The 12,889-nt window shown below is 41.0% G+C and overlaps 1 protein-coding gene across 3 annotated transcripts in view; it reads right to left on the bottom strand.

Moving 5' to 3' along the window:
• Positions 1-2,441: 2,441 nt before the first annotated feature.
• lrrtm4l1 (leucine rich repeat transmembrane neuronal 4 like 1) overlaps positions 2,442-12,889 on the bottom strand; it is a 143,580-nt gene continuing 133,132 nt past the window's right edge. For 2 of the 3 annotated variants that reach the window (XR_005204433.1, XM_037753082.1), the window contains exon 4: positions 2,442-3,582. Coding sequence is in view for 2 of the 3 variants with exons in the window: in XM_037753082.1 (XP_037609010.1) it covers positions 3,517-3,582 (66 nt within the window). In the remaining variant the exon portion in view is untranslated. Of the gene's footprint in view, positions 3,583-6,027; positions 6,154-12,889 lie in introns of all 3 variants that reach the window. The other variant, XM_037753081.1, reaches the window with a different exon arrangement.

Below are 12,889 nucleotides of genomic sequence, written 5' to 3'. Positions count from 1 at the left end.
ACTATCGGCTGTTGCCCAGTTGATTAATCAACTAATCATGTCGGCACCGACCACTAGTGGTGTCTTGGCACACATATTTTCAGTTTTATGTGCCCAGGTTTTGAGAAATCGGTCTCTGAAGTTCTTTCTGCTCCCCACAAACATCGGAGGTGAATGAAATTTCATCTGTGCACCATAAAGCTTCGAAAAATCACGTTTGACAAATTTCTACAGCAAAGTATTTTTCCAGAAACAATGTCCCAGACATCCACAGATTTCGCTGTCAGCATTCCCAATGGTACTAAATGTTGTTTTCAATGCTTTGAGCACCACAAACAAAATCCCATTCACACATTTTATTGGGGGTGGGAGTAGAAACAAGCACAGCAGCCCTGAAATAAATCCCATCTTCATGAAGGGTACGATGTTCAGTTTTTTTTTTTTTAAACTGTCTTTTATTTTGTTCACCCTATTTATAGGCAACTGAGCGTGAAACGGAATCTGCATGGTTACACCACCGAACCTGACCCGCCAGATGGTTTGTTATGCAGAACCATCTGAGACACCGTCATTGGAAACTGTTTAGAAAAAGGGCAGGCAATTTCAAAAAAATACTTGGCAGGTGATTGGATGAACCATCTGTCAATCAAACTCTTGCCGAAGCCAGTAAGGAGAAGAGCAAAAAATATTGAACTGACCCTTTAGGAGAAAAGAAAGAAGCAGGGGAATAAATGAGACAGCGATGAAGAAAACTGACCAAAAATGTCATGAATAATGCGAGGAAACCAAGAACGGCTGAGATGTGGGCACCCGACAGACAAGAAGACAAGATGAGCGAGGGAGAAGTGTAGTAAGAGGGAGGGGGGATAGGTAGAGTAAGTGAAAATACCACAAGGAGCACCAGGCAGATTGGCCATCTGGACCTCTGAGCTGACAGCTTGACATGTTCCAAGCGCAGCGGACGTAGAGCAAATTCACCGAGCATGGCCCCCTCTTGAGATATGCAACACATTACACAGGAAGCGTAATTAGAGGGCTGGTGGGGCCCGCAATGAGCGTCACCGTGAACAGAACGGTCGAACAGAGATCAATGTTCTGCTCTCTAAATTAATGAGGCTAATGTTGATGTGACAGCCTCGTCACCGGAGATCTGTGGGGAATAGGACAGATTTCAACAGGCGTGGACGGAGACATGAAAAAGGGTACAAGCTTATTAAATTACAGAGGGCAGCGAGCACACACAAACACACAATAAAAAAAATGCTTCAGACACACTTGAACGCAAAAAAAATGATTAATGAATATTTTAATTTTGACCAATTCATATTGCTCACCAATAAAGTCATTATTTTCATTATAAAACATACTGTTGAAAGTGAACAAAGAATACAGCTGCTTACTAAATATCAACAAATTCAAGGGGGGAAAGCAGAAATTTACAATAGAAAATCATTTTGCGGTGTAGAAAGATTATGTCTGAAGGTTGAAACAAACAATTCACAACTCAATGCATCTCAAATATAATTCAGAACTCATAAACGGATGAAACACAAGCACACGCACAGTCTCCTCCGAGGGAAGAGACGGGCTGATTATTTTCAAGGAAAGTGAAGCATGTATTCAACGCAAGTCATAAAATGTAAGCAGTGCTCAAAGTTATCTTTCGGACGAGATCCTCCTGACGAAGACTGTCGTTGCAAGATCGTTTGTTCACAAAGACGTACACATTACACACGTAAAAAAAGGAAAAAGCCAATTGGGTAACAGAGCACTGCCGGACGTGAGGGGAGTTGAGGCTTCTTTTTGATTTTTCGTGGTTTTCTTTTAATAGAGCAAATCCTGGTTGGGAGAGCCAAAAATGCTCCATTTGGCTCTTTGGTATTTGGTGTTGAAAATGGCAGAAACACATATTCATAAAGTACAACATTAACAACATTATAATTTCAGAAAATTACATTTGATAGGAGCTTCTTCTTTTTTCCCTCTTTTGCTTCTGATTGCCCTTGGGCTGCATTCACATGACGTCAGGCGGTGCGGCGAAAACGAAAACGATTTTCCATTCATTTTGAATGGGGGTGGTGCGTTTGGGCTTCAGCTGCCGCAGTTGATGCTGGAAAAAACGCAGCAGCCTGTGGCGGAAAAGTAAAAACTAGGGCTGTCAAAGTTAATGCGGTAATGCATTAGGTTGTAGCGGGCTTAGTTTTAAATCTAGAGTGAAGATACTGGTCTATATGAAACTAGAAAACCTAAGGAATCCATTGGTACCAACCACGTCATACTAGCTTGTCGTGAAGGAGGTTAAATAACGCTCCAAACTTACGCAAAACTTTGGCGAGGAAAAATTGGCATTACCATATTCAAATGGGTCCCTTGATCTCTGACCTCAAGATATGTGACTGAAAATGGGTTCCATGGGTACCAAAGTCATTTTGAACAGATAAAAAATGTGTGATTAATTTGCGATTAATCGTGATTAACTATGGACAATCATCAGCTGTCCAACCCAGCCATGAGCGAACAAAAGACTTTAATCGACGCAGTTAATGGGCCATTAAAGTGACATGCCCAGACCTCCGTACAACCCTGTGGCAAATCGCTGCATCTCCTGATCTCGTGTGAATGCAGCCTTACTGTCCTCCAAACTAGAATAGTCAAGGTTTTATTGCAATTAGAAACAATTTAGAAAAAAAAGCAAACGAACAATCAAACAAAAAAACTTCACCAAAGGTCATTGGCTGGGGGATAGTTTGCTTTTCCTCTGGCAACTTTTCACTGGCTTCAAACAATCTTCCAGCTTCTGCCTTGATTTCCACCTGATGAAGCGGATTCCTCTTAACTTACACAGAAACTCCTTTCATAATGTTTCTGCTCCAGTGAGGCACATTTACACCATCCTAGCCTTTGATTAGTCTTTCTTACAAAAAAAGTATCGAAAGGTGATAACATGATGCTTCATATGGATGATGGAATGGAAACCCACTTTAAATTATACACGTCTGTGTTAGCAGAGCGGTCAGAGCCACCTGTTCAGTGCATTTTCATTAATGATTCAGTTGCTCAGTTTAAACTTTTTAAAGCCTCTTGAATGTGTACAGTCCCTTGCCTGTGTTTGAAACAATGCCACGTTGTCCTCATGGAGACTACAAGCTATTATAGTCTATACAATAAGCTCCCGTGTTGGCTATAACCATCCATTAGTGCACATGAGTCTTCTTCCAAGGCTCTGCTATTCACCATAGGGCTGCATTCCCACAACCATCTGTGTCAGTATTTGTGTAGTGATGACGCACGATGGAATGCAGCAAAGCTGATGACCACAGGTCCAAAAAAAAAAAGACACATTATAAAATCTTAAGAAAAAGAAAAAGACCGTATTATCTCCTCTTTGTCTTGGTCGGTGGTTGCCCTTGTTAGCATGGAGGACCATGTTAAATGTATCCTTGAATGTGAATTATGGGTTCTTCTGCATATGTCTCTCTCCTGTATCCCTGTTTCAGTGTAGTTTGCTGCACCATCCAAAGCAGTTCCTTTTAGGGGTTAATGGATGGTAGGCACATCTCCCAGCCAGGCACCGGGTAGGGGGCGTGGGCATGTGTACTCATTCTGCAAGGAAAGAAGAAAAAAAGACGATAAAGTTAAAACCATTTAACAGCTGGTCTGCGCCAGTAACAGAGGTGGTGGTTACAATGTAAAGTTAATTACAGTGTCCAGTGATTTGATAACAGCACAATGGGGCTGTGACAGTGCCAGCAAAGCAAATTAGGGTAAGCAATTAAGCAGATGATGAAATCCCATGTACTTAGATAGCTTAGAAGGCTGAGGTGGAGAGACTTCCCTAATGTCTTACAGAGATTAAATGAAAGCTCAACACAGAGAACTCGTACAAGTATTCATGTTGAAAATTCAATTTAAGCTGAAATAATTCAATTAAAATAAAGCTGTTCAATTGAACCCACTCACCTAAACATTTTGTCACTTTTTGTCAGGTTGTTTGCAACAATGGATATTCCAATTAGCCTCCAGTCAAGCATTGATTGACATCGGAACAATGGCTGGAACACCAATTATAACTATGTCAGTGTATGTAAGTTAATTACATGACAAGTGCCAGCAAGACTTTTTTTCCAGAATTTTTTTAGATTTATTGTTATCTTTAGAACAGGAATAGATTTATAACATACCGTATTTACATATATTTAAAGTAGGGCTGTCAATCCATTAAAATATTTAATTTAGATTAATTGCATGATTTTCCGCAGTTAATCAAAATTAATCACAAATTAATTTAGCATAAATAACATGCTCAAATCATAACATGGTAAACTCAAGCCCAACAGGCATCAACAGCTGTCAGTGTGTCAGAGAGTAAAATTGGTCGGGAACGCCCGCCTGGTCTCAGGGGGTTAAAGTTCATTGGTCAATATCTTCAAAAACAAGCTGTTAATAATTTTCATTTAGCTTGTTCCAGTAACGATTTGCAAAAAATCTGGTACAAATCGAACCAACGGTTTTGGAGGACATGTCAAAAATGTGTTTTTCAAAAAATTCAAAATGGCAGAAAATCTAGTTGGGTGGACTCCAGTGGTTCTTGGGGCTTTTTTGTAGAGCACATGGAGCTGGACATGTGTGTCAAATTCCAAGTCAATCGGGCTTACGGTGTGAGGGGCGTGGCCTTTTTAAAAACGTGTTTTTGGGTGTTGATTACAGCGCCACCATGTGGCCGATTGTAGTCATACTTCTTGGGAAGCACTTGCACATCATTTCCAATTATTAGGCCAAGTTTCATGGTTCTAGCTCATTCCAGCTGACAAATAATAAACCAACACAAACTCAGTTGGGTTCTACTCCTCCGGGGTTTGAACCCTAAAAATAAAGTGCTTACATTTTAAATTAATTACCAATGCAATGTGTGGTTACATTTTTACTCTAACTTAAAATAAACAGGCTCGTTCCTATCACATATTAGCATCTCTAGAAATAGTAAATTATAAATCATGACAAGTGAATAATTTGGGACCTTTAAATGTCAGCGCTTTCCCACAGGTCAACCCAAGCTTGTTGAGATGTTGTTGCAAATTTGTGAGAGATTTTTTGACATTTTACTCTCATTTAAGAGTCACACGCTTTGGATTGATCACACTGAAAGAGGCAGAGGCAAACACACACGCAGCCGGCATATCCAAGCTTGCCTCTGAAACCCTCCACTCTACAACTTAACCTTTAAAAGAGCCTATTTGCGACTTGGCTACAGGTAAATCCACATCGCCTTAATAACACAAGTGCTGTGAGTTTTGCTGGGCTAAGCAATTTCTAAAGCTTTCAGAGTCGGCTCGAAAATTATCCCGGCTCAACTTTTTGCTGCTCGAGCTGAGATTGTTGTCAGTGTGAAGCAGATCTCTGTAACACAGGGCTCAGGCGAGTATGCCCTGAGCACAACTTTTATTTTAACGTTATCAAACGGGCTGATAAGTCTTCACTCAACTCTTTATCTAGCTCTCAGGTGGATGTGAGTGAAGCGAAGACAGCTGCCTGCACAAATTGTCATGCCTTAGACAATTTCACCGGAGCACAAAAGCAGAAACAACTTGCAGCAAAAGCTCAGGCTATGCTGTGAACACATGCGCGTTAATGTGAACTCTCAAGCAAGCAACACAGACACAAAAGCTGAGGCATGCACCATTCTGACAGGCACACACACACTTCAACAGAAACACATCACCCTATCAGGTGGTGGACAAAAAGAGGCAATAAACGATGAGCATTAGCAGATCATCTACCCATTTAAATGTTGTCATTACACAGTATTTAATATAACACTTTTTGCCTCATTGCAACTGGTAGTGAAGCATGCGCTGGCTTTGACGGCCTTGTTTATCTGGTATAACACTGGAAATAAGCAATCAATGACTGTGGTAAATGGACTTGCATTTATATAGCGCCTTTCTAGTCTTCCGACCACTCAAAGCGCTTTACACTACATGCCAACATTCACCCATTCACACACCCATTCATACACTGATGGCAGAGGATGCCATGCAAGGTGCCAACCTGTATCTTGCTAAAGGACACTTCGAAATGTGGACTGGAGGAGCCGGGGATCGAACCGCCGACCTTCCGATTGGTGGGCGACCCGTTCAGTCGCACATACGACAGAGCCCGGTCGCATGAAAAGGTCTGTGAATGACACAATGCGCAAGGCAAAAGCCTAAATTACGCTCCAAACTTACATTAATTTTGGCGAGGAAAAACTGGCATGGACATTTTCAAAGGGGTCCCTTGACCTCTGACCTCAATATATGTGGATGAAAATGAGTTATATGGGTACCCACGAGTCTCCCCTTTACAGACATGCCCACTTTATGATAATCACATGTATTTTGGGGCAAGTAATAGTCAAGTCAGTACACTGACAGCTGTTGGGCTGTTGGGCTTGAGTTTGCCATGTTATGATTTGAACATATTTTGTTATGCTAAATGCAGTACCTGAGGGTTTCTGGACAATATGTGTTATTGTGTTGTTAATTGATTTCCAATAATACATATATACATACATTTGCATAAAGCAAGCATATTCGTCCACTCCCATGCTGATACGAGTATTAAATACTTGACAAATCTCCCTTTAAGGTACATTTTGATCAGATAAAGAATGTGTGATTAATTTGCGATTAACTATGGACAATCATGTGATTAATACTGATTAAATATTTTAATCGATTGACAGTCCTAATATATTTATTGAGTCTTACTTAGCATTGGGTCTCAATCTCTGACATGTTACAAGTTATCCAACATTCTGCCTGTCACATTCTGCCTGTTGTTTGTTGTTTGTTCATCGGCTCAAAAACATTTTTACAAGGTGCTTTGTGGAACCTGAATCAATCCAGTGTGCGGTCAAATGCAGTGACATAGCAGCAATTTCAAAGTAATTGCAGTCACATCCCTTGCATCTGAATTCAAGAGCACACCTTGTCGAGTGACTGCAGGAGTGCATCGCTTGTAAGATAGCGGTCACGGTGCCAACTGTTGTGCGGCTCATTATGCTTTATTTGATGGTAAAAGCCCCCAATTTTCACAACAAGGGCAAAATGTTAAGCAATCAGTTTTACTTTATTGTCTTGTTTATTCTGTAGTTTTGCTGCTGTCAAAATCTATTATGTAGTTATTTCAGCGCCCCTCAAATGTTTGCTTCGTGGACACGGCTGAGCAGTTATTTGCGAAAACTCATTATGCTCCTTCAACATGATTTTCTTCAAGTGCTTAGTTAATGAGGAGTACTGCAATTCACTCAGCTGCTTCAAACACTTGCATTGCAAACAGCCACTAGTCGTTTTATGGCTTTCAGCCATAAGTTGAAGATGGTGCTTTTTAACATCACTTTGCATGAAAGGACAGGATGACTGTGGATATTTTTGTCCCCAGACTCCACCACTTTTCATCACGTCTACTGCCGGCATTCAAAGCTGGACCGCTCGCTTCTTTCATGCCGAAAAAGGATCCATGAGGAGGTTTTATTATCTGTCACCAGGGACATGTGCCTCACTCTCTCAGAAGTGGAGCTGTCCAGTGGTAAAAAGGGAACTAAAATGATTTGCTGCCGCTTCTCCAGCATTGTTTTCTAGGCCACCTGGACAGCACTAGTGGCCTTTCGCAACAGAGCAACATTTTTAATGTATCCAAAGGAGCGTGGCAGCCTCTGAAATTGCTGCTTCTTTTTTCACGAAAACAGCACATCTCTAAAAGCAAGGCCAAGGTAGCTTTCTCGGTTTTAGCCACAGTGGGAGTTGCGACAAGCTGGCAAGGGCCCAGGATAAACTTGGCAAACATTATGGTCAGGGGTCCTTCCTACCCACCAATGCAGCATGACAGCGCGTGCTAGAAGTCTAGCTGTTGGCTATTTACACAGCTCAAGATCTCAGAGAACCTATGTCACTGGGCCACAAGTACTCTCCTCTGCCTCAGAGACAAGCCAACAGCATCCTAACAATTTGAGTCTGATTTAGAATTTTGGAAAGAGAAAGAGGATTTGTTTGCCTCAAGGACAAACACCAACTGTCCTTTGTGGATCACAGGCCACTCCATAACAATCTACCCTTGGGAGTATTGTGTTTGCACACACGCTATAACAAAAAAAGGCTCCTCCTCTATGCCATTTTTCCCCCGCATGGGCTTCTAGTTGTTGGAAAAACAAGACATGAGAAGCTGGCGGGGATCCTGGTGGTTTCACACTGGACAACTTCCCTTTGATAGGGAAAGATTACTTGGCTGATGTAGCCACCCTGCTGGTCAATCCCCAAACACATTGTAACATGGCATGAATGGCGTCCAACCTGGGACATGAAATCCTGGGAGGGACTGGCCACTGAGGCTAGAATTGTCCCCTGTAGTGGTGTGCATTGATATGGAAATGAACAGTATACCCTTAAAAGTAAAGGCAATATGGAAAGCTTGAATGATTCCTGATGCTTTATGGATTTAATCAATGTAAATGGAAGGTCCCTATACATCCTAAGGACCTAGTCAATGATATTATTGGTAAGAACTCCCAACCAGACTCTGGCGTGATAGCATTCAAATTAATGTACAAGATGAACAACTTATATAAACCATCTGAGAAGCCGTCATAAGAAACTGTTTGGAAAAGGGCAGGCACTTTCAAAAAAATGCTTGGCAGTTGATACGATGAACCATCTGTCAATCAAACTCTTGCCGAAGCCAGTCGGGAGAAGAGCGAAAATATCTTTTCCATCTAGAAAAAGCCTTCAGTGGCGTTTTTTGTTCTTTATTCAATGAAGAAATACTCTCCAGTTCTGATAACTGATGCTACTAGAGAATCTACGCTAACCTTTTCAGGAGCTGCCATTGTTGTTAAGAACGAACAGTCATTTTTGTTGTGTCGTTACACACACCTAAACCACGCTGCTCAACTAGAAGTTATGTTTGCGTGAATATTCATTATGCATATAACGTCATACTAAGGAGGGAGGCTGCATGGAAAATGTTTTGAATTTGGCAAAACTAAATAAAGCTAAATGAAATAATAAAGAAACAGGACAGGTTAATTAAGCAGCTTTTCTGTCTTTCACACTTTGCTTTAGAAAATGTCACTAATGTGTCAAGGACAATAGTGTTATGGACTTCTAGACTGTTTATCACGGCTGCCAACATTTTAATTATAAGTTTGGAGTGAGATGGTAAGATGACAAAAGATTTGACATGGTCACATTGACAATGTTAGCAAAACTCTGAAGGAAAACATTTATTTAAGTTTTGAGTGTTTCAGTGGTATTTTCAATGTGGTACAATATAATTTGAGCTGTTTTTCCCTGTACAGTCATGTACGTTTGTGGGGACGTAAAATCTGAGAGAAAATCAATTTAAATCTGTTTCTCAAAAAACAAACAATAAAACCTGGGTATTTTTTGGTGAATATCTCTGGAAACTGAAAACAATGGGTCTTTGTGTTGGTCTGTCACCGCTATGAAATCATTGCGTACACGACAAAACAACACTAATGATCATAATTGAAAGGTGCATAATTATAAACTCTGTTCCCTTGCTATGGGTGCAGTACAAAGAGAAACTGACCACTTCTAAGACATAAGTTCTGGTCTTTTCAAGAACACAGGTTACACGTCCAGAGCCGTCCCGACTTTCATCCACCCCCCTCTAACACCTTTATGTGTTTTTAATTAGGATGCTAATTAGCAGGCTACAAACATGATGTAATTAGTTTGCTCTCAGTCAGGACAGCTGCAAGGAACAGACATATACCAGCCACTCTCAAAGGGATCACAAGCCTCTTACTTTCACTCTGGGCTCCAATTACCCTGTTCTACTTCCCCACCCCGTTGCCTGTATGTTTGTGTGACGTTTCATGTTCCCTTATTTCCCTAAAGACCATGAAAAGAGAAGCAGGAAACGGACTGAATGTGTCAATTCTTTGTGGAAAGTTAATGAGACAATTGGAATACTGTGTGCACTGCAACTTTGGTCTGGAAAACATGTCCAGTATGTACAGTATTTGTATGAACCATAGAAATAGAATAGGGGTAGAACGGATATTAAACTGTTTGCCGTGGACATTTGACGCGGTGAAAAGAAAACGGTGATTGCTTATTTATTATCTTTACTTTACCAGGAAGTCCAATTGAAAAAAAAAACTCTGTTACAAGAGAGACCCCGGTCAAGGTAGCAGACGTACAAAAGCACAACACAACATAATACAACATATACAGTATAACATGATATACAATAAAAACAGAAGGTGTCACAACACACGTCAGTGGGGCCGTGAAGTGTGTTGCTCCTCCGCTAAGCCAGCAGCGGAGGTAGTCACAGAGCCGAATTGATTTCTGTTAAGGCCAATTAACACTTTCTTTCTTACTGACTTATAAAAAAGGGACAGCCAGCATGACGGGACTAAATGCACACACACACACTATACGCCGACGATGTTGCTTTTCTAAGTCACGTCGGCACGAGTGAGACCGTGACTTGGCGTAAGTTAGGGAGACTTGCGTATACGCATATGTAGTGTGTATTTGCATGTCTGTTTTAGATTCACACACTCGGTCAAATGAGATTATGGCAGACATGACACCTCTAATCTCAACGGATAAAGGATGGCAAATTAAAGCACCACGACCGAGCTTACCTCCGCTTAAAGAAAAACAACAATTGTTAAGGACACTTTCTGGAGAGCTGATGCCTGAATAAGCTCTTGATCTCACCAACACAAATACTTAAAATGTTTCTTAATCTCTCTCTCTCTGACACAAACACGTAATCCTCTGAAGAACCAAGACCAAGTGATATTTCTGTCTTTATAAGTAGCAGTATTGATTCATTATTTTTTGATGTTTCTGTATCCGGTAAAAGAACATAACGGTAGATAGACTGCTGTGAACAAAGAAGTCTGTAAATGTCTGCAGAAGTTGGTTCGGCGTAATTGGGATCCTCTCTTTGATAACGAGACAGCTTTCAGTGGAAATAAAAAGTAAATGAATGGATTTCCTGCTAATGGGCTGACAAAATTCTAATTGTGTTCTCAGCAAGGTCACAGCAGTCAAGCCTGACTATTGCATTTCTAAAACATTAATGATGCAATTCATGTATCATGTCATTTAAATTGATATTTCCGCACACATCTGAGAGAACATGCATGTCTACTACAAATTTAAATATAGAGAATAAAATACATGTGGCATATTGCACAATATATCTGTTCTTGTTTTAAAATGCATCCCCATCTCTTCATAAATACATAAATAATATGTACCCAGATTAAAATCGGTGCTGAGAGCATGGATGTATGAATATAAAAATCTTGACGGCAAGTGCAATACTTCGCCTCTAGCCATACTTTATGACTTCGATTGAAAATGCAAACTTTGCAATGACAGCATTCCGACATTTACAGGATACCAATAAAGGTATAATATGGTAAGCAAACTGTATGGATACAATACCACACAAGCATCATTACAATCTGCATGCAATTACTGGATGCACAGAGAACAGACAGTGAAGACCAGTCACTTCCAGTTTCTAGAAGCAAATGCTATTTTGAACAAGACTCGGTCAAAACCGAGTATATGGCTGGACCGTTTATGGTCAGTTTGTGAATTTGTGGCTAAATTGTTACACAAATAGTCGGTGGTCATGTCTATAATGTTAAATGCAGTGGTACATGTCCACCAGGTCCGGTGGCGGTGACGGTACGTACCCTATTTTGTAATGCACCTGATTGGTCCCTGGGTTTCTGCTTGCCATTTCAAACAGGAAACAACATGGTGGCTTGCTCGTAAATTTTCTATTCAATAAACTTTTTTATGAACTTTAATCCGTCTAAACAATCCACCAAAATCTACTTCATTACTGAATCTTGTTTCATTTTAGAACTTAGGTCCTCTAGTTTCACAGCTTGGTCCAAGTTTCGTGAGCCGGACGCGTCACGCTGGACGGGCTCATTTGCATAAAGTTGAGATTTTTCAACTTTATACAAATAAAGACTCTCTCCAACTTGCCGCAACACTCCAACAATGCACTCGGCTTCTCCTCCATAGGAAATGAGTGGAAAGCATTTAGACGCCCTCCGTCGCCAGATCTGATGGAAATGCACCGATAGAGGAGCTGACACGCGCCCCTCCCCCTGAAAACGTAGGACTGTTCTCCGCCTTTTTATTTTGAAAGAGCAACGGCCAACGAGGAAACTCCGACACTCGGCCGACCAATCGTGTAACTTCATCACTCAGTCAGTCAGTCAATCAGTCAGTCAGTCAGTCAGTCAGTCAGTGACAGATTTTTACGTTTGTAGGGCTGCCCGTCTGCTGTCCAGTCAAAAATGTTTATATTTTTGTGTAACTCAAATGCATACGTGCCACCTTGAGACCTTAAAAATTATGAGGATTTCAAAACAAAAGCGGGTAACCAAGGGAACCTCCCGCAAAAAAAAATTGAGTTTCAGAGACTTTTTTTCCTGCATTCTGGTGACTTTAAAAGACTGAAAATAACTAAATAATACGTACACTCCAACAGCATTTTCATTTGACCTTTAATTCTCAAGAAAGAACACAGAATACTTCGCCCCTCTGGCGTAAACTTGTATGAATCTCTGGCAAACACTAATATTCATCAGTTTTTATTCATTTTTTGCCCCTGCTTGAGTATTTCTTTCTCTTAGTATTCTCCATTTCTCTCTCCTTCTCTCACTCACTGAAGGTCCTTTCAGACACAACGCATCAACGACACCACTGGGCTCTGAAACCCATTATTTCCAATGGCTTGCGCTACACCACGACAGCTTTTCGCTACGTTGAGCAAAGCCCGACTTTGGTTGCTGCACGCTGTGATGTGCGCTGCACCCAGCGCCGAGCGCAGCTCAAACATGAGCTAGCACTGTGCTGTG

The sequence above is a fragment of the Sebastes umbrosus genome, chromosome 19 (assembly GCF_015220745.1).
Source record: "Sebastes umbrosus isolate fSebUmb1 chromosome 19, fSebUmb1.pri, whole genome shotgun sequence".
NCBI lineage: Eukaryota > Metazoa > Chordata > Actinopteri > Perciformes > Sebastidae > Sebastes > Sebastes umbrosus.
The sequence above is the reverse complement of the archived record's forward strand: the minus strand, read 5'-3'. Positions and strand labels throughout refer to the sequence as shown.